Raw genomic sequence first — 23,028 nt, 5'->3', positions numbered from 1 at the left:
GTGTATGTTGATACAGCATAGGTCTGTAAAGTCTCTGACTCTGTGTAGGTGCTGTAACAGCTCTTCCAAATGGACTTTCTGTGTTTGTGTGACCTAGTATAGACTAGCTTTTCACTTTTCCCCGCTCTCTAAACTCTGGAGTGCAGAGATGTGTACCTCAGATGGAATTTCCTCTGGCTGAGACCAAGGAACAGAGCCCTGTATTTGACATCATAGTGATGGCACGCGCCAGATTGTGTTGTACAAAATGATCCTCAGACACACATTGTTATTGAAGACATTTTAATGGTAGCGAACAGAACAAACGACTACATACATAATTTAATACACATTACCACAGTGATATCTCTGGAAGCAAACTTGAACCTGTCCTTTCAACGTCCATTAAAACAATAGTAAAAATTAACATAGAAAACAAGCTCTTATAAAATGAAAGAAATCTTCAAAATATTCTAATAAATCAGGCCAGAAAATTGTCTTATTTTCCAGTGATGTTTTTTCAACTTTTCCTTCAACGTCCTTTAAAAAAACCACTTAAATAATAGGGACAGGGTCACCTGAAATAACTCATCCACACAAGGAACGTTGTCTTACGGTCGACACAATGTCATACTTTTGTTTCTGGCGAACAACCACAATCTAAGGGCTAAATGTTTTCAGTCTAAAGGAAGACGTTTTCCTCTCCACCCTTGACTGAAGTTGTTAAGTCACACAGACGTTGTGGTAACGTTTGTCCTTGTTATCGTTTGAAATATACGGTAGGAACGATTATTATCATGAAACCATCTCTCAGCTCGTGATAATAACAATGTGTTGTGCTGGTAAAAGCCCAACAGCTTGTGCTTGGCTCTATTCCAGAGATCTGTACAAACTGATCTTTGATCAGTGCTTATGGAACCAGAGTTATTCACACAGATGTTCTAACCGTTTGTGACTGACTTGATCAGCGGTAGGGATATGTTATATTTGCATAGGGATTGGTATAGCATGGGTCAACCTTCAGAACTACTTATCATTCTCCTTGGATTACAGTAACATTTGCTGATGGCTCCTAAATACAAAACAAGAAAGGCCAGACATTCAACAAATGGGTGTTGCAGTCTAAAGGGGCAAGCACACAAACACATACAGTGGGGAAAAAAAGTATTTAGTCAGCCACCAATTGTGCAATTCTCCCACTTAAAAAGATGAGAGAGGCCTGTAATTTTCATCATAGGTACACGTCAACTATGACAGACAAATTGAGAAAAAAAATCCAGAAAATCACATTGTAGGATTTTTAATGAATTTATTTGCAAATTATGGTGGAAAATAAGTATTTGGTCACCTACAAACAAGCAAGATTTCTGGCTCTCACAGACCTGTAACTTCTTTAAGAGGCTCCTCTGTCCTCCACTCGTTACCTGTATTAATGGCACCTGTTTGAACTTGTTATCAGTATAAAAGACACCTGTCCACAACCTCAAACAGTCACACTCCAAACTCCACTATGGCCAAGACCAAAGAGCTGTCAAAGGACACCAGAAACAAAATTGTAGACCTGCACCAGGCTGGAAAGACTGAATCTGCAATAGGTAAGCAGCTTGGTTTTGAAGAAATCAACTGTGGGAGCAATTATTAGGAAATGGAAGACATACAAGACCACTGATAATCTCCCTCGATCTGGGGCTCCACGCAAGATCTCACCCCGTGGGGTCAAAATGTTCACAAGAACGGTGAGCAAAAATCCCAGAACCACACGGGGGGACTTAGTGAATGACCTGCAGAGAGCTGGGACCAAAGTAACAAAGCCTACCATCAGTAACACACTACGCCGCCAGGGACTCAAATCCTGCAGTGCCAGACGTGTCCCCCTGCTTAAGCCAGTACATGTCCAGGCCCGTCTGAAGTTTGCTAGAGTGCATTTGGATGATCCAGAAGAGGATTGGGAGAATGTCATATGGTCAGATGAAACCAAAATATAACTTTTTGGTAAAAACTCAACTCGTCGTGTTTGGAGGACAAAGAATGCTGAGTTGCATCCAAAGAACACCATACATACTGTGAAGCATGGGGGTGGAAACATCATGCTTTGGGGCTGTTTTTCTGCAAAGGGACCAGGACGACTGATCCGTGTAAAGGAAAGAATGAATGGGGCCATGTATCGTGAGATTTTGAGTGAAAACCTCCTTCCATCAGCAAGGGCATTGAAGATGAAACGTGGCTGGGTCTTTCAGCATGACAATGATCCCAAACACACCGCCCGGGCAACGAAGGAGTGGCTTCGTAAGAAGCATTTCAAGGTCCTGGAGTGGCCTAGCCAGTCTCCAGATCTCAACCCCATAGAAAATCTTTGGAGGGAGTTGAAAGTCCGTGTTGCCCAGCGACAGCCCCAAAACATCACTGCTCTAGAGGAGATCTGCATGGAGGAATGGGCCAAAATACCAGCAACAGTGTGTGAAAACCTTGTGAAGACTTACAGAAAACGTTTGACCTGTGTCATTGCCAACAAAGGGTATATAACAAAGTATTGAGAAACTTTTGTTATTGACCAAATACTTATTTTCCACCATAATTTGCAAATAAATTCATTACAAATCCTACAATGTGATTTTCTGGATTTTTTTTTCTCATTTTGTCTGTCATAGTTGACGTGTACCTATGATGAAAATTACAGGCCTCATCTTTTTAAGTGGGAGAACTTGCACAATTGGTGGCTGACTAAATACTTGTTTTCCCCACTGTACATGTGCGCACACACACACACACTAGCGGACACACACACACTTGTCTCAGCATGTTTTAGGCAGGTCTCCAGTGTGCTGTAACCTCAGCATAAAGACCACAGCGCTGTTTAGGAAATATAGCATTTATGATGACGGCAGACAGTCAGGCAGAGGCAGTACCATACAGTAATTACAGATGACAGAGCACACCCAAGCACACACACGTAGCCCTAGACACACACACTTTTCTGTTTACGGACCTTTGAGAATGCCTAATAGAGCTCTACAGTCTGTTAATCAGTGACATAGTGACTCCTCCCTGTGAATCAGAGAGAACGTAAAGAGCAAGAACCCTGGGAAATTAGATGAGGACTGTGGAACACACACACTGTACACAAACACAAAGGTACACACACAAACACACTTAGACTTATCCCTTGGAAAAACACACCTAAACATCAACCCCAGTGTGAACAGCAGAAACGTTTAGGTAGAAGGTTTTTGATTGGTCCACCCTAACCCAACACAAACTCCTATTGGACAACACGAGGGCTGAAATGTGCAACTTGAAATTGTATTGGTTGGCACTTGTTTCTTTTATAAACATACAGCAAAACATACAGTATATTTGACAACTACAGAGCAACATTTAATAGGTTTGAAACAAAACCTGGAAGTTCTCTAAAACACTTCTATAAAACATCAGGGCTTCCACATAGGTAGGACATTCCAACCATCCAGATTGGGAAATCCATCCTATCCCTCTGGAAAAATGTAGGATCCCTCCTGATAAAGTGTCGTTGGATTGTCTCAAGAAGCACTTCAGAGATAGAGGAAAGTAGATGGACAGATAGTGACAGTGTGTGCGAGAGAAATTGATAGAGAGAAAGAGAGACTGAATGAGAGATAGACAGAGTGCAGTGGATGTGTGCAGATGCTGACGCTTGAACATTGATACCGTACGTTTATTATATGGCAGAGCAAGAGTCCTCCCTCAGCGTGGAAACAACTAATAGCAAGCCAGCCTGCGAAACCCTGGGGGTGTGGTTAAGGTGAGAGCCCCGCCTTCACCCATTGGCCCCTCCAGACCCAGTCTGTCCAATCCCGTGGTCCTATGAAGTAGAGTAGGATGAAGTTGCCCCTAGACACTAATCTAAGATCAGTTTCTGCATCCCTGCCCCCATGGTTAAAATTAGGATACTGGTACGGTAAGCTGATCCGAGATCTGTGGCTAAGGTGTAACTTCTACCCGTCTTTAATTGGACCGTGATAGGTTTTCCTCTAAAAGATCCTCTAGTGACCCCGCCCCCTCTATGCTAGGCTCCTCCTTTTGTTCTGCCTTGGTCTTCTTATTGAGCGGTTTGCTGAAGGAGGGCGTGGTGTCCTCCTTCATTAACTCTTTGGCCAGGATGTTCGTTACTGCATGACCAGCTCTCCGGTTGGCTGAAGAGAGAGAGGGAGGGAGAGAGAGAGAGAGAGGTCAGACATGTCAGGGTTGGTCATCTGGTGTTAACAGACATGCGACAGACAGGGATAGTCGAGACAGGGGTCAGTTCCATTCAGGATGCAGTTCGGTACAGGGTAAAGACAACACGGCCAAACCTCAACAAGCAAACCAAACCTCTCACTGCAAACATCAACCAGGCTGCGTACCAAACGGCACCCTATTCCCTATATAGTGCACTACTTTTGACAAGGGCCCATAGGGATCTAGTCAAAAGTAGTGCACTATGTAGGGAATAGGGTGCCACTTGGGATGCAACCGCAGAGAGAGAAGTGACTGACTCACCACAGGCCAGGGCAGGCTGTCTGGAGGAATACATACTATGTCTGCTGACTGGTCAACAGTATACACACATGCAATCATGTATTCTCAACGGTGACCACAAGAAATAACAAAATGCACACAAGAGACACATGCACGTATGCATGCACGCACGCGCACACAGCTGTGGCGTTAATGTGAGCGAGGATTAGTGTGTGTGTGTGTGTGTGTGTGTGTGTGTGTGTGTGTGTACACGTACAGAACCCTTCACTACATGTGTCTGATAACTACCACTCTACATGATGCTGCTGGCACAGAGAGATGGAAGGAGACGCGGAAAGAACAGAGGAGGATTGGCGGCTGTGAGGAAGAGGGGGGAGGAGGGAGAGAGGGAGGAGGAGGATTGGAAGCTGTATAGAAGAGGGGGGACATGTAGAGGAGGGAAGGAAGAAGGAAACAGAAGATTCATGTAGTAGGAAGATGAGAGAGAGAGGAGAGTGGTATAAAGAGAGAGAGGAGAATGGTATAGAGAGAGAGGATGGGAGGAGTGGACCACATAGAAACAAAAGAGAGGATGTGGCACATAACCAGAGAGACAGGAATACACGGAAGAGTGAGAGCAGTGAATGAGAGAGAGAGAGAGAGAGAGAGAGAGAGAGAGAGATGGAGTGTGACAGATTCTTCCCTGTGGATGCTGTGATGCATTTATCCTTCTAGCCTTTTCTCCATCCCTCTCTCCCTCCATCCATCCCTCTCTCCCCTCCTCCCTTTATTCTACAGCGTTGGCAGACAGCTGTGGCACAGCGGCCATTTAGAATTATATAGATCAGTGGGGGATTGTGTGTGTGTGTACTTGTGTATGCAAATGTATCAGAAGTAAGAGCCACTATCCCTCAAGCAAGTGTTTGTTAACAGCAATACATCTTGTACGCTGTACGTGTGTGTGTGTATGTGTGTGACATGAGGACTGAGCAGTGAGATGTAGTAGTGGGTTCTGGAGTTGACCTGGAATGAAGGCGGCAGTTAATTAGACTCTGGTCACAGATGCAAACAGGCACACACACAAGTACGCAAATGCATATGAATGAACCATGGATGCAAAACAACCACATTACAACACACAGTCACATGGTTCTGTTGACACACACGGGTTACCGAGCAGGTCTCCAGCTCTAGCTGTGACAGGGACAGCACTGAGTCTGGGGAGGAAGAAGAGGTGGAGAGAGAGAGAGGAAGATGGAGAGATACATTAGAGGTTATTCAACTCGGTTCATTTCACTTGTTCAGTACTGGGGTTTACAGTCTTCATCTTTGCTGACGAACACAGGCAGCTGTGGCTTTAAATTAGCACCTCGCGCTCATCTACCCCAGGGTGTTCAGAACAGAGAGATCTCACACACACTAATTAGACATTGTGCAAACGACCCGATAGTATGCATGATCGGTGCAGAGCCTGTCCCACAAACCCAACACGAGAAAAACTTAAAAGGCTGTCAACTCTCCTCTACTCCACTTCTCTTCCTCCTCTCACATATGAGAGAGAGAGAGAGAGAGAGAGAGAGAGAGAGAGAGAGAGAGAGAGAGAGAGAGAGAGAGAGAGAGAGAGAGAGAGAGAGAGAGAGAGAGAGGTCTCAACCTCTAAATAATAGAGGAGGATTCCGAATAAAGACTAAACCAGTAATCCTGACACTAATCAGAGAATCAGGGCGAGGACACTGGTTTGGAGGTCAGAGAATCAGGGCGAGGACACTGGTTAGTAACAGAGCATGCTGTCAGAACAGCAGATACATTTCTAATTGATCAAGTACATTTTCATTTTGTGCCGATAGTGACCTAAAACTGGAGAACAGAGCTGAGGCAAATTTAGCTCTGGGCCTGTAGAGTTCCCTTCCCACCAGGAAATGAGATGTCTAGACCAGAACCCAGCACAATGCCTCACAACATGCTGCCTGTGTTTACCTTTGTTTATAACTCTGTGTGTGTGTGTGTGTGTGTGTGTGTGTGTGTGAGAAGAGAAATGGGGACACAGACAGGGTGGTGAAAAGATCATCTGTTACACATTACACAACAGGATACTTCATAATGACTGCCTGATGAGGAAAAAAACTGTATGTGTGTACATGTGGGTGTTTTATTGTTTGTGTCTGCATATGTGCTGGAAAACGTGACTGTGAGCGAGTGTGTAAATGAGTGACAGAGATTAAGTGAGAAAGGTAAAGCAACGTATGTTTAGATGGAACAGTTTTATTGTAAGATAGCCATGGTCTCTCAATATTCATAGATACTCACAGCTATGTGCGTGTCTGTGTGTGTGTGTGAGAGAGAGAGAGAGTGAGTGTTAGATCAGTGTGTAGAGAGTGAGAGGACTATGATCATGTAGATACAGTGATGATATGATAGTCATGAGACCAGTATGTATGGATGTTCCCAGCTGGAGCAGCAGACAGCGGATCTCGTTCTAGAAGCTCACGTCGCCCTCCTCAGGCTAGACAGGGTAACACACAGCTTCACATAACCTGTCCTCAGTGGCAGTGTGAGTCAGTCATCTGGGACTACTGCTCTGAAAGTAGACATGGCAATGTGGTGTGGTGTGGTGTGTGTGTCAGAGAGAGAAGGGGTTTGGTCTCTTCTAGATTTTTCTGTGAGTGACTGCTCTTTTGGAAAGTGTGTGTGTTTGTAGGTGTGTGTGTGTGTGTGCGTGTGTGTGTGTGCGTGCGCATTGTTGGGGTGTGCAGGGAGCCCCACAGTGAGGAAGCGTCCTTTATTACGGTCGTCTCTGTTAAAAGGGCCGGCCTGCTGTGGAGCGAGCGTGTCTCTATTGTGACTGGCCCTTTTATGTGTGTCGCTCTTTTGTGATTGGTGCTTTGCCATTCATTCTCTATTGTGATTGGTGGTTTAGGGTGGGGTTATGACCTAGCAGATGGGCTAGCGATGCCTCATTGTGGTGTCATCATTCCATTAAACACCATCATTCCATTATATGAAAGAAAGAATAGCCAGGATCTCTTCATTTCCTTAGAATGGCTGTGTGAGAGTCTATTTGGATAAAGTCTGTTACTCGGTGTCTAAGTGTGGGAGTTTGTATATGTTAGTATCAGTATGCATGCATATGTGTGTGTTGGTATGCAATGTGTGAGGGCCTGGTTTAAAAAGAGCAGTGTAGACAGAAGGAGGACAGCTGTAGCACCTCTCCCCCAGAGACAGCCAGACAGAGAGAGCCGAGTCACAGGTTAGGGGTTAGAGGCCCTCCCCCTTCTCTGTCACTCTCCTTTCAGCCTCGTGGCTCTCTATCGAAACAGACAGCCATGACACAATGACCATGACAACACCCAGCATGAGGCTGGAACAGTGTGCTCTGTCGTGAGGAAGAACAGGGGGATATGTGGGAAAGAAAGAGTAATAGTGATGGTGGTACTAATGAAGTAAAAAGAAGGTCTGAGTGGGTTTCTATTTAGTGTATGAGGGTGTAGGTCTATGTGTGTGTGGGAGTCAGAATGTCAGCCATCTGAACTGAAACCAGCCCAGAGAACCAGGAGGTACCTCCTCCTCTAGCCTGCTAAAATAAGACCTCTGAGTCATCTAACGCACACACTATTGTATGGGTTAACTACTGAGAGGCCAGCCTAACCGGGGAGAATCACGTGGCTGACTGGAAAATGTGGCTTTGAAAATCAATGTGGAAAAATGATGCATAAACAAAGCTCTGATTGGCCTGAATAAACCACAGCTAGCCAACACAGACATAGAAAACAAGAAGTAGGGAAGAGAGAGCACACATATCCTGCTTGGAGTGTGACAACAAGTAGCGGTGTTGGGGGTGACTGACTGAGGCCCTAGTGGGAACCTTTCTTCCTTTCCCTCCCTCCCTCCCTCCCTCCCTCCCTCCCTCCCTCCCTCCCTCCCTCCCTCCCTCCCTCCCTTCCTTCCTTCCTTCCTTCCTTCCTTCCTTCCTTCCTTCCTTCCTTCCTTCCTTCCTTCCTTCCTTCCTTCCTTCCTTCCTTCCTTCCTTCCTTCCTTCCTTCCTTCCTTCCTTCCTTCCTTCCTTCCTTCCTTCCTTCCTTCCTCTGGCTGTGTCTCAGTCTGTTTAGCAGTGATTAGGTTGACTGGGCCTCACCTCCCTGTGATGAAGAGAGTTTTAGCTCCCTGGAAAAAGAGTTAGAGGACCCCAAAAGACCCTTCCACAGATCACTGAGCCAAACTTTACAATCTCCACACTCATAACACTGAAACGTCACACACAGCTGCCCAGAAGAGAGGGCAGAGATGGAAAGATGAGAGAGAGAGGAGAGAGGCAAAGGGAGGAAGGGTAGGAGAGAGGGAGGGTGGAAGAGAAAAAAGGAGGAGGGGGGGGGGGGGGGGGGGGATGTCTGCGGTCTAAGTAGCCTACACTGTGGTGCTGTGACTTTGTGTATGTGTGTTTCTGTGACAGTGAACATTCTTAAGTGTGTGTGTGTGTGTGTGTGCGCAGCGGCTGAAGTGAGTGTAACTCAATAGGCCAGTGAAGCAGGAGAGAGTAAGTATTTAACCAGATTATGTGGGTGGTGTTCCTCTAGTCTAAGAGAGAGAGACTGGAGAACAGTAGAGTAGAACAGGTCTGAGTTGAAATCAATACAAATCACTTAGAGACAGACTGGCTGAAGCACGTGTTCACACACTGAACACAGTCTAGCCTGCTAGTGCTAGCCCCAGGCTAGTGGTTGTAGACAGAACAGGGGTTAACCTGTATTAAAAGGTGAAGCCACATTTTTATAGTGTATTTCTATTCTATAACTGAACTCCCCAGACCACCACCCCTCCCTGTCACTGCCACCCCACCCCTCTCCCTGTCCTGCCAGGCTGAGCTGACTGTACCCCTGGAGCAGAGCCCAAACTGGTGCCACGCCCTGGCCCCCTTGCAAAAAAACAGATGGCACCATACAAACAGGAGGCAGCCATGGGACTGAAGGCTTCATCAGAGGGAGAGTCACTGTTTGTGCATGAGAGAGAGAGTGTGTGTCCAAGTATATATATATATATATATATATATATATATATATATATATATATATATATATATATATATATATATATATAGTGGGGGAAAAAAGTATTTAGTCAGCCACCAATTGTGCAAGTTCTCCCACTTAAAAAGATGAGAGAGGCCTGTAATTTTCATCATAGGTACACGTCAACTATGACAGACAAATTGAGAAAAATGTTGTTGTTTATTTGGGGGGGGGGGGGATTTTTTATGAATTTATTTGCAAATTATGGTGGAAAATAAGTATTTGGTCACCTACAAACAAGCAAGATTTCTGGCTTTCACAGACCTGTAACTTCTTTAAGAGGCTCCTCTGTCCTCCACTCGTTACCTGTATTAATGGCACCTGTTTGAACTTGTTATCAGTATAAAAGACACCTGTCCACAACCTCAAACAGTCACACTCCAAACTCCACTATGGCCAAGACCAAAGAGCTGTCAAAGGCCACCAGAAACAAAATTGTAGACCTGCACCAGGCTGGGAAGACTGAATCTGCAATAGGTAAGCAGCTTGGTTTGAAGAAATCAACTGTGGGAGCAATTATTAGGAAATGGAAGACATACAAGACCACTGGTAATCTCCCTCGATCTGGAGCTCCACGCAAGATCTCACCCCGTGGGGTCAAAATGATAACAAGAACGGTGAGCAAAAATCCCAGAACTACACAGGGGGACCTAGTGAATGACCTGCAGAGAGTTGGGACCAAAGTAACAAAGCCTACCATCAGTAACACACTACGCCGCCAGGGACTCAAATCCTGCAGTGCCAGACGTGTCCTCCTGCTTAAGCCAGTACATGTCCAGGCCCGTCTGAAGTTTGCTAGAGTGCATTTGGATGATCCAGAAGAGGATTGGGAGAATGTCATATGGTCAGATGAAACCAAAATAGAACTTTTTGGTAAAAACTCAACTGGTCGTGTTTGGAGGACAAAGAATGCTGAGTTGCATCCAAAGAACACCATACCTACTGTGAAGCATGGGGGTGGAAACATCATGCTTTGGGGCTGTTTTTCTGCAAAGGGACCAGGACGACTGATCCGTGTAAAGGAAAGAATGAATGGGGCCATGTATCGTGTGATTTTGAGCGAAAACCTCCTTCCATCAGCAAGGGCATTGAAGATGAAACGTGGCTGGGTCTTTCAGCATGACAATGATCCCAAACACACCGCCCGGGCAACGAAGGAGTGGCTTCGTAAGAAGCATTTCAAGGTCCTGGATTGGCCTAGCCAGTCTCCAGATCTCAACCCCATAGAAAATATTTGGAGGGAGTTGAAAGTCTGTGTTGCCCAGCGACAGCCCCAAAACATCACTGCTCTAGAGGAGATCTGCATGGAGGAATGGGCCAAAATACCAGCAACAGTGTGTGAAAACCTTGTGAAGACTTACAGAAAACATTTGACCTGTGTCATTGCCAACAAAGGGTATATAACAAAGTATTGAGAAACTTTTGTTATTGACCAAATACTTATTTTCCACCATAATTTGCAAATAAATTCATTAAAAATCCTACAATGTGATTCTCTGGATTTTTTTATTCTCATTTTGTCTGTCATAGTTGACGTGTACCTACGATGAAAATTATAGGCCTCTCTCATCTTTTTAAGTGGGAGAACTTGCACAATTGGTGGCTGACTAAATACTTTTTTCCCCCACTGTATATACACTGCTAAAAAAAATAAAGGGAACACTTAAACAACACAATGTAACTCCAAGTCAATCACACTTCTGTGAAATCAAACTGTCCACTTAGGAAGCAACACTGATTGACAATAAATTTCACATGCTGTTGTGCAAATGGAATAGACAACAGGTGGAAATTATAGGCAATTAGCAAGACACCCCCAATAAAGAAGTGGTTCTGCAGGTGGTGACCACAGACCACTTCTCAGTTCCTATGCTTCCTGGCTGATGTTTTGGTCACTTTTGAATGCTGGCGGTGCTTTCACTCTAGTGGTAGCATGAGACGGAGTCTACAACCCACACAAGTGGCTCAGGTAGTGCAGCTCATCCAGGATGGCACATCAATGCGAGCTGTGGCAAGAAGGTTTGCTGTGTCTGTCAGCGTAGTGTCCAGAGCACGGAGGCGCTACCAGGAGACAGGCCAGTACATCAGGAGACGTGGAGGAGGCCGTAGGAGGGCAACAACCCAGCAGCAGGACCGCTACCTCCGCCTTTGTGCAAGGAGGAGCAGGAGGAGCACTGCTAGAGCCCTGCAAAATGACCTCCAACAGGCTACAAATGTGCATGTGTCTGCAGGAACAGACTCCATGAGGGTGCTATGAGGGCCCGACGTCCACAGGTGGGGGTTGTGCTTACAGCCCAACACCGTGCAGGACGTTTGGCATTTGCCAGAGAACACCAAGATTGGCAAATTCGCCACTGGCGCCCTATGCTCTTCACAGATGAAAGAAGGTTCACACTGAGCAAATGTGACAGACGTGACAGAGTCTGGAGACGCCGTGGAGAACGTTCTGCTGCCTGCAACATCCTCCAGCATGACCGGTTTGGCGGTGGGTCAGTCATGGTGTGGGGTGGCATTTCTTTGGGGGGCCGCACAGCCCTCCATGTGCTCGCCAGAGGTAGCCTGACTGCCATTAGGTACCGAGATGAGATCCTCAGACCCCTTGTGAGACCATATGCTGGTGCGGTTGGCCCTGGATTGCTCCTAATGCAAGACAATGCTAGACCTCATGTGGCTGGAGTGTGTCAGCAGTTCCTGCAAGAGGACGGCATTGATGCTATGGACTGGCCCGCCCGTTCCCCAGACCTGAATCCAATTGAGCACATCTGGGACATCATGTCTCGCTCCATCCACCAACGCCACATTGCACCACAGACTGTCCAGGAGTTGGAGGATGCTTTAGTCCAGGTCTGGGAGGAGATCCCTCAGGAGACCATCCGCCACCTCATCAGGAGCATGCCCAGGCGTTGTAGGGAGGTCACGTGGAGGCCACACACACTACTGAGCCTCATTTTGACTTGTTTTAAGGACATTACATCAAAGTTTGATCAGCCTGTAGTGTAGTTTTCCACTTTAATTTTGAGGGTGACTCCAAATCCAGACCTCCATGGGTTGATACATTTGATTTCCATTGATAATTTTTGTGTGATTTTGTTGTCAGCACATTCAACTATGTAAAGAAAAAAGTATTTAATAAGATGATTTCATTCATTCAGATCTAGGATGTGTTGCTTAAGTGTTCCCTTGATTTTTTGGAGCAATATATATATATATATATATATATATATATATATATATATATATATATATATATATATATATATATATATATATATATATATATATATATATATATATATATATACAGTGCCCTCCACTATTATTGGCACCCCTGTTTAAGATGTGGTCGAGGACTTCCAAAAATTCTCCTTTTTTTTTTTTAAAACAACATAGAACCCAAATGCAAAAAAATAGAAAAATCCAACCTTTTATTTAAGTACATTACTTTGGTGGTAAAAAAAAAAAATCACACATTTAGAAAAAAATAACTTGAAATCATGTGTCCCACAATTATTGGCACCCCTAACAATTCCGCTGAAAATTTTAATTGATTTTTTTAAAAATATATTTTTCTGTAGTTGCTAAAGTTGGTCAGGGTATCTAGGAACTTTTAATTAGTAATTCATGACTTCCTGTTTCCCTGGGGTATAAATATGACGTGACACAGAGGCCTAATTCTCTTACCCATTTGTCAACATGGCAAAGACAAGAGAACACACCATTCAAGTAAGGCAGATTTGTGTCGACCTTCATAAGTCAGGCAATGGCTACAAGAAAATAGCCACTCGCCTTAACTTGCCCGTATCTACAGTCAGAGGAATCATTAAGAAGTTTAAAACAACTGGAACAGTGACAAACAAGGCTGGAAGAGGTCCCAAGTTTATCTTGCCACAACGCACAGTGAGGAGGATGGTAAGAGAAGTAAAAAAAAGTCCTAAGCTCACTGTCACAGAATTGCATCAAAGAGTGGCATCTTGGGGTCACAAAGTCTCCAAAACAACCATCAGACGCTCTCTACATGCCAACAAGCTGTTTGGGAGGCATGCAAGGAAAAAGCCTTTTCTCACTAACACTCACAAACGTAAACGTCTGGAGTTTGCTAAGCGGCACTGGAACTTCAACTGGGATCGTGTGCTTTGGTCAGATGAGACTAAGATTGAGCTTTTTGGCAACAAACACTCTAAGTGGGTCTGGCGTAAAACAAAAGATGAGTATGCCGAAAAGCACCTCATGCCCACCGTGAAGTATGGTGGAGGATCTGTGATGCTGTGGGCCTGTTTCTCTTCCAAAGGCCCTGGGAACCTTGTTAGGGTGCATGGCATTATGAACGCTTTGAACTACAAGGACATTTTAAATAAAAACCTGATGGCCTCTGCCAGAAAGCTGAAGATGGGTCGTCATTGGGTCTTTCAGCAGGATAATGATCCAAAACATGTGGCAAAATCTACACTAAAATGGTTCAGCAGTCACAAACTCAAGGTCCTCCCATGGCCATCTCAGTCCCCAGACCTCAACCCAATCGAAAACCTGTGGGGCGAGCTAAAGAGGAGAGTGCATAAGAGAGGACCCAGGACACTGGATGATCTAGAAAGATTGTGCAAAGAAGAATGGTCAAAGATCCCTCTCTCTGTGTTCTCCAATCTTGTGAAATGTTATAGGAGGAGATTAAGTGCTGTCTTGTTGGCAAAAGGGGGTTGTACAAAGTATTAACATCAGGGGTGCCAATAATTGTGGGACACATGATTTCAAATTTTTTTTTTCTAAATGTGTGATTTTTTTTTTCTTCACCAAAGTAATGTACTTAAATAAAAGGTTGGATTTTTCTCTTTTTTTGCATTTGGGTTCTATGTTGTTTAAAAAAAAAAGAGAATTTTTGGAAGTCCTCGACCACATCTTAAACAGGGGTGCCAATAATTGTGGAGGGCACTGTATATATATATATATATATATATATATATAGGTATAGGTCAACTGGACATGTACTGGTTTAAGCAGGGGGACACGTCTGGCACTGCAGGATTTGAGTCCCTGGAGGCGTAGTGTGTTACTGATGGTAGGCTTTGTTACTTTGGTCCCAGCTCTCTGCAGGTCATTCACTAGGTCCCCCCGTGTGGTTCTGGGATTTTTGCTCACCGTTCTTGTGATCATTTTGACCCCACAGGGTGAGATCTTGCGTGGAGCCCCAGATCGAGGGAGATTACCAGTGGTCTTGTATGTCTTCCATTTCCTAATAATTGCTCCCACAGTTGATTTCTTCAAACCAAGCTGCTTACCTATTGCAGATTCAGTCTTCCCAGCCTGGTGCAGGTCTACAATTTAGTTTCTGGTGTCCTTTGACAGTTCTTTGGTCTTGGCCATAGTGGAGTTTGGAGTGTGACTGTTTGAGGTTGTGGACAGGTGTCTTTTATACTGATAACAAGTTCAAACAGGTGCCATTAATACAGGTAAGGAGTGGAGGACAGAGGAGCCTCTTAAAGAAGAAGTTACAGGTCTGTGAGAGCCAGAAATCTTGCTTGTTTGTAGGTGACCAAATACTTATTTTCCACCATAATTTGCAAATAAATTCATTAAAAATCCTACAATGTGATTTTCTGTAGAAAAAAATTCTCTATTTGTCTGTCATAGTTGACGTGTACCTATGATGAAAATTACAGGCCTCTCTCATCTTTTTAAGTGGGAGAACTTGCACAATTGGTGGCTGACTAAATACTTTTCCCCCCCACTGTATGTATGTATGTATGTATGTATGTATGTATGTATGTATGTATGTATGTATGTATGTATGTATGTATGTGTGTGTGTGTGTGTGTAAGAGAGAGAGAGAGCGAGAGAGAGAGAGAGCGAGAGAGAGGGAGCAACAGTGTGTGTTCTTACCAGCTTGTCGTGGGCCTCTCTTCCTCTTGAAGGCAGCACCAGACTGCAGCGCCTCCAACAGGCCGTCCATGATACCAGTCTCATCACCCTCTGTACACACACACACACACAATACATATCACATACACAACATATAGAAACAATACAAAACACAGAAACATCCATAATTACCATAATCAAACACACACCATTTTCAGCATCCTCCATATAGACATACGACAGAGGAGAGCTCAGAAGACAAAGCACAACCCCTACCTTCACAAACAGAACTCTCACACAGGGGGGGTAAGTCACCAGTCATAGACACGGTGGCCCAATAGATACATTAACCTAGTTGGGCACTGACCCAGTTCAGATCCTGCCTAGGCTGCAGGCTACATACATGTAGGAGTACACACACACACACACACACACACACCAACAGGTCTAGTAAACTATGGCTCAATAAGCTTCAATGTCAACCAGGGATGTCTTCCATATGTGTTTGTATACTGGGGGTTGATTTATGTCTTTGTACCCCTGCACAGACACAGCGTCTGGCTGTCTAACAAAGCAGGGGAGAGGGGGTGTAGAGGGGATTCAGTGGCATACTCAGGCATATGGTTTGAATTATTTCCACTTTGAACTAAAAGAAGGGAGGCTGACAGGGGGGTGCTGCACAGGGTTAAAGGTTGTTGTCTTCACCTCCCCCTCCCCCTGTATCCCCCCCCCCCCACACACACACACACACACTCTAGTTTAATCCCACTGTAAGCCTAGCGGCAGATGGCTCCTAGTCTCATTTGTCACGTCAGAGAAAGTCACACAAACGCACGCACACACAGAGTTCAGGCCCCCAACACAGCTCGCATACACACCCAAGTGGCTGCAGCACACAACTGCACAGGCAGAAAACATTCAGTCGTGTTTTTATTTTTAACCAAAGGAGAATACATCTGGCACAAAACCACTCCCCACTTCCATAAATCACAAGCTTGTGTTAAACCCAAAGCCATCCAGTGAAAACACACATCTTCTCGAGGAAACTGCTTTTGAGTGAGAGTTAACTGCAGCAGTACAGGGACAAACTGGGACCTGTTTTAAAAAGCATGCTTTATAGTTGACCTAATGACCTGGCAACTAAAATGAGACTACCGTGTCCTAGGGCTAATGCCCTTTCACTGTACAGCATGTTGAATGGCGCTACACTGGCTATGGGAGGACTGTCTAATGATTGAATAAGGCAAATTAAACGGAGTACACTATTGACTATGTCCGATCATTTCTGTAAGGTTTTTAAAATCATTTTTAATTTGCATTAATCAAGTTGAAGCACTTGTTGATAGCTAATTAACTCACATTTGATCCCTAAAACTGTTGCACAATACTGATTTAATTAACACAGCCATTGATAATCAATGGTCAGCAATCAATAGGAGAGTGAGAATTGAGTGGTGGTCAAGGTCATAATGAAATGCTCTCTCTGACCAGTGTGTAACGATGACCCCCCCCCACCACCAACAAAAAACAGGTATAGGATGGCAGTGAGTTAAGGACATAAGCTCTGTTAATCCGGTAATAGTATTAGAGAATCAGCATTAGAGATAAAGCTGGAGAAAATAATTAAGAGCTATTCTCTAAAGATGTCCCTTAGACACCCCCCCACACAGCCTGGCGTCATCATGTGCAGAACAAATATACACACACAAAGACAGACAACAGCCCCCCCTTTGGCCACAAGAGACGGTTTATCCAGCATGACTACCACTCTAGCAGGTTTCTCCATCCCCACCCACAAGAGGAGAGAAAGAAGTGCCCCCCCCCCCCCCCATCATCATCTCATCCTCTCCCATCTATCCCTTTCTCCTCTCCATGTCCCTCCCTCTGTTCTGAGAGGACCAACACTGTCTAATACCCCTGAGACATCTGTTGCTCTACAACTCCCCTGTCCCCACCCCCCTCCCTTCGCCTCTCTCTCACACAGGCTCTAAGGTAGAGCCACAGCACCCCCAGTGGCTACACGCCACACACATCCACGTGTGTTCTCGCTCTCTCTCTCTCTCTCTCTCTCACACACACACACACAACAAACACACCCTCTTTCATGCAGCACTGACACCTAGCTGCAGACCTGGGGAACTACGCAGAACTGGTGCTACTGAGGAATATGAACAGGTCCCAGATCAGCCTACACTACAGCTGCTGTCACTAATACAGTAGGCTATTGCCATTGGCACTAAACCCTACAATTCATACAGTTAAGACTAAGTATAAATAAACTAGGCCTAAATCCTGATTAAAATGAGCAGTGGTACAGCCTGGCAGTATAAGTAATATCGCTGTATTTTAATCTTAATTTATATGCTGGTATTATAATTAAGCAATAAGGCATGAGGGGGTGTGGTATATGGCCAATATACCATAGCTAAGTGCTGTTCTTAAGCACGACGCAACGCAGAGTGCCTGGATACAGCCCTTAGCCGTGGTATATTGGCCATATACCAAAAACCCCCGAGATGCCTTATTTACAGTGGGGGAAAAAAGTATTTAGTCAGCCACCAATTGTGCAAGTTCTCCCACTTAAAAAGATGAGAGAGGCCTGTAATTTTCATCATAGGTACACGTCAACTATGACAGACAAAATGAGGAAAAAAAATCCAGAAAATCACATTGTAGGATTTTTAATGAATTTATTTGCAAATTATGGTGGAAAATAAGTATTTGGTCAATAACAAAAGTTTCACAATACTTTGTTATACACCCTTTGTTGGCAATGACACAGGTCAAACGTTTTCTGTAAGTCTTCACAAGGTTTTCACACACTGTTGCTGGTATTTTGGCCCATTCCTCCATGCAGATCTCCTCTAGAGCAGTGATGTTTTGGGGCGGTCGCTGGGCAACACAGACTTTCAACTCCCTCCAAAGATTTTCAATGGGGTTGAGATCTGGAGACTGGCTAGGCCACTCCAGGACTTTGAAATGCTTCTTACGAAGCCACTCCTTCGTTGCCCGGGTGGTGTGTTTGGGATCATTGTCATGCTGAAAGACCCAGCCACGTTTCATCTTCAATGCCCTTGCTGATGGAAGGAGGTTTTCACTCAAAATCTCACGATACATGGCCCCATTCATTATTTCCTTTACACGGATCAGTCGTCCTGGTCCCTTTGCAGAAAAACAGCCCCAAAGCATGATGTTTCCACCCCCATGCTTCACAGTAGGTATGGTGGTGTTTGGATGCAACTCAGCATTCTTTGTCCTCCAAACACGACGAGTTGAGTTTTTACCAAAAAGTTCTATTTTGGTTTCATCTGACCATATGACATTCTCCCAATCCTCTTCTGGATCATCCAAATGCACTCTAGCAAACTTCAGACGGGCCTGGACATGTACTGGCTTAAGCAGGGGGACACGTCTTGCACTGCAGGATTTGAGTCCCTGGCGGCGTAGTGTGTTACTGATGGTAGGCTTCGTTACTTTGGTCCTAGCTCTCTGCAGGTCATTCACTAGGTCCCCCCGTGTGGTTCTGGGATTTTTGCTCACCGTTCTTGTGATCATTTTGACCCCACGGGGTGAGATCTTGCGTGGAGCCCCAGATCGAGGGAGATTATCAGTGGTCTTGTATGTCTTCCATTTCCTAATAATTGCTCCCACAGTTGATTTCTTCAAACCAAGCTGCTTACCTATTGCAGATTCAGTCTTCCCAGCCTGGTGCAGGTCTACAATTTTGTTTCTGGTGTCCTTTGACAGCTCTTTGGTCTTGGCCATAGTGGAGTTTGGAGTGTGACTGTTTGAGGTTGTGGACAGGTGTCTTTTATACTGATAACAAGTTCAAACAGGTGCCATTAATACAGGTAACGAGTGGAGGACAGAGGAGCCTCTTAAAGAAGAAGTTACAGGTCTGTGAGAGCCAGAAATCTTGCTTGTTTGTAGGTGACCAAATACTTATTTTCCACCATAATTTGCAAATAAATTCATAAAAAATCCTACAATGTGATTTTCTGAAAAAAAAAGTCTCAATTTGTCTGTCATAGTTGACGTGTACCTATGATGAAAATTACAGGCCTCTCTCATCTTTAAAAAGTGGGAGAACTTGCACAATTGGTGGCTGACTAAATACTTTTTCCCCCCACTGTATATTATAAACTGGTTACCAACGTAATTACAGCAGTAAAAATAAATATTTTGTCATACCCGTGGTATACGGTCAGCCAATCAGCATTCAGGGCTCGAACCACCCAGTTTAAAATGTAATATAACCTAATCAAATGATCTTATCGACTCAAGCATCTGTGTGAGAGAAACTGAGGATACAGTCTCTCTGTGCTTATTTCACATGGGAATGTTAAGGCCATGAACTCCAAACACACACTGACCTCACAGAGTTCAACCAACTAGTGTGTATGTGTTAGAGAGGGAGTGCGTGAGAAGCAGGAAGTAAATGATGTGAGACAAAGTAATTATGAAGAGAGACCTTGAACACAGTTCAACACACACAACAAAGACTAGGTGAGTGTGTGTACTATGTGTGTGTGTGTGTGTTTAACTAGGTTGTGGTAAATACCACAGAGCTTTGGCAGTCCTACCACCTGTATGTAAATCGCCCCTCCCCTCCCAGCCACACACAAGCGTGCAGTCAAGTTTCATGGTCAACTATCGATATGAAACTCAATAGGCAGTCAAAGCTCTATGAATGGATGGATGGAGTGTGTGCTTTGAATGTCTGTAGTGGTTGACCATGAAACTTGCCTCCTTCACGTTCTACACACCGCATGGATAAAGGGTTTAGATTGCAGGAAGATAAATGACTGTCCCTTTAAAAAGAAAGGACAGATGGAAGAAAAACAGAGGGAGGAAAGAGGGGAAGAGCCAGCTGGAACACCTCATCAGGAGAGAGGGAAATAATGTGGGTGAAAGAGTGGACGCACACGCACCCACACCAACACACACACCAACACACACACACACCCCCACACCAACACACACACACAGCGCTGTAGCAGAGAGGAATTCTGTTGACTGTGGAGTCCCAAGGGAGACCAACTGGAGCCAAAAAGAGGAGGAATGTTCTGAAAGTAGGTCAGAGAACGAAAGAGGGAGGTGCAGTGTCTGTGAGGGAGTGAGAGAAGGCAAAAGTTACTCGTTTGTGGTCCGTTTGTATGGGTTTCAGCGCAATGTCCTGTGTGTGTGTCAGGATAAGATGGTCGCTATCCCAGCCTTTTTAAATCTCAGACAGAGAGACTAAACGTATTTGTGGAGTTAAGAGATTTACTCTTTCTTCTTATTGTTTTCGGAGACAAAAATCCCTCGTTCCAAAAAGAACTGAATGAGGGGATAAGACAGAGTCAGACTATAGTCTCCTCCACATTTCTATCCTCCGTCTCTCGTTCACTAGCTCTTTTCTCTCGCTCTGTGCAGAGGTCCTCTATATTAGATTATCTTAGGTCTGCTGTGGATTACTGGAAACAACGCACACACACGCACACGCACACACACACACACACACACACACACACACACACACACACACACACACACACACACACACACACACACACACACACAGATCCCGCAGTACAGTGGGCTCTGACTGCCCCCAACTGGCATCAAGGAGAAGTTCAGTTCACAAAACATCCTCCCTCCACCCAGCCCCACAAGTTGACCCACTCCTCTCCCACAGACACTCTGACCTGCGTTGAGGTCCAGTTGTTGGCTTTTCTTCTGTTTCTCCTCCTTCTCCCTGTCAGCCTTCTCTCTGGCCAGCTTGGCTCTCTTGAGCTTCTCCTCCGACTCCCTCCTCTTCGCATTCTCCTTCACCGCTTGCTGAGGGGACATGGACGCAGAGACAGGGACATCAGTGTGTGCGTGTGTGTGTGTGTATGTGAGCGAGAGAGATTATGTGAAAGTGTGACACTGAGAAACACTTCAAGACTTGGCCGTCTGCCTAGATAGCCCGTCAAACAAACCAGCACCTGCATCTGTAGAATCAAGGAGTTCTTTTAGTAAACCACAGTCACAGTTAAACGGTTTAAGTGAGATAAACACACCATGTCAGCCGTTATGAACACTATGTCAACACTAGCAACAGGTGGCTAAATCTATCCCCTAATTGCCCCTTCCCTCCTCTTCCCTCTCTCCTCTAAAGTGTTTGTGTAGGCTAAAAGGAAACTGATAAGGAATACCTGTAGACTACACCTGCCTACTAACACAGTAAATATCACTCGCACAGACAGGTGACGAGAAACGGTACGGTTTGAAATCTACTTTAGTGTGTATAATTTAATCCGAATGAGAGTGAGAGAGACACCCGTGCGCGCACACTCACCTGGAACATGTTCTTGAAGTTGTTGAGGTCACCGAAGAACTCTTCGACAGAAATCTTGCGAGGGTCGAACACAAAGTAGTCCCCCAGGTCAGAGTACTGCTTCTCCATGTTCTTATGCATCATGTCCAACTTCTCATACTGCTCTCTGGCACTGCCCACAAAGCTGTGAGGAACGGCGTTAAGGAATACACAGCCCGGCAACACACTGAGGCCTACACACATTCAGCTTTCAGCACGGAAGACCTGGCTTGCAGGAATTGACATCAGAGAATGTTTCCTGTCTCCATTGTAATTCGTAGGATGTGTGGCGCTCCTTTGAAACGACACTTTACATGTAGTTTTATTGGATTAGAGGAAGTGAAAATGATTTGAGTTGAGTTTGATTTAGAGTCAACGTGATTTGCAGTAGTAAAGGATATAGTCATTTTCTCTATGAACATGTCCCTGTCACTCTGTGGAGGAGGGAAGGTCTCCAGGTCTTTGTCCAGACTATTCAGCGCACGACCCATCTGCTCCAAGTTCTTCTGCAGAGTCTCAGCCGACACTGGCACAGGGGTTAGATGGGAAAGGGCAAAGGTCAACGTGTCGAAAGGAAAGGAGAGAAAACAAGGAAAGGAAAACTGTCTGAATATTGGTATCCACCCCCGCAGTCTTAGTTCTGAGGGTAGGTGTTAGGTGTAGTCTAGGGTTGGGCGATATTACGATAGGCGATACTATCGACAATGATTGACAGCCATCGTCGATGGTGACGACATCGTGATGTGACAGATGATAGTTTAGCCTATTCGAACTTGACTGGCTCTGCGCAGTAGGCCTAAGGAACGGTGTCGGACAGCGCACGGCAGGGCAGCACGAGTGACATTCCGAGTAATCTGCCTAGTCCTATTTGCTATAGCCTATTTAAATAAATAGCCTGTTATGTAGGCCTATAGAGTAATGTAGGCTAGACAGAGCAGAGAATTCCACCAAAGCAGCGCAAAATGTCCAGTCTGAATATTGTTTCTCTCTCTCTAGCTCTGTCGGATGCATGGGCCTTATAGCCTAAACCTATTTATTTTTTATAATGAACACTCCTTAACTACATTGTGTCTAGCTGTTTTAAAAAACGTAGGCTATATTCCCTTGTTTCTCCATTCAATATGAATATGACTTTGGGCTAAACAATGAATGAGTCTAACGGAGTTCCACCTCAAAAAGTTGTTTAAATGAAGGGTAGCCAGGGGACTAACAAATGAGAAAGCACAAACTATATCAATAGCCTATAGAAAAGTTGAATGACAAGCTTAATCAAGTTTAAGCCTATTAAGAAATAAATGATCTGTGCGGGGTGAAAAAAACAAA

At 44.8% G+C, this 23,028-nt stretch overlaps 1 protein-coding gene across 1 annotated transcript in view; it reads right to left on the bottom strand.

The window, feature by feature from the left end:
* Positions 1-265: 265 nt before the first annotated feature.
* diaph1 (diaphanous related formin 1) overlaps positions 266-23,028 on the bottom strand; it is a 140,038-nt gene continuing 117,275 nt past the window's right edge. Inside the window, exons 19-23 of the mRNA XM_084150200.1 lie at positions 22,107-22,231; positions 21,688-21,852; positions 21,053-21,185; positions 15,387-15,476; positions 266-4,148 (exon numbers count right to left, since the gene is read on the bottom strand). Coding sequence (XP_084006326.1) covers positions 3,961-4,148; positions 15,387-15,476; positions 21,053-21,185; positions 21,688-21,852; positions 22,107-22,231 — 701 coding nt within the window. The 3' untranslated portion in view covers positions 266-3,960. The remainder of the gene's footprint in view (positions 4,149-15,386; positions 15,477-21,052; positions 21,186-21,687; positions 21,853-22,106; positions 22,232-23,028) is intronic.

The sequence above is a fragment of the Coregonus lavaretus genome (genome assembly GCF_964263955.1).
Source record: "Coregonus lavaretus genome assembly, chromosome: 32".
In the NCBI taxonomy this organism is placed as follows: Eukaryota; Metazoa; Chordata; class Actinopteri; order Salmoniformes; family Salmonidae; genus Coregonus; species Coregonus lavaretus.
This window is presented reverse-complemented; position numbering and strand designations above follow the sequence as displayed.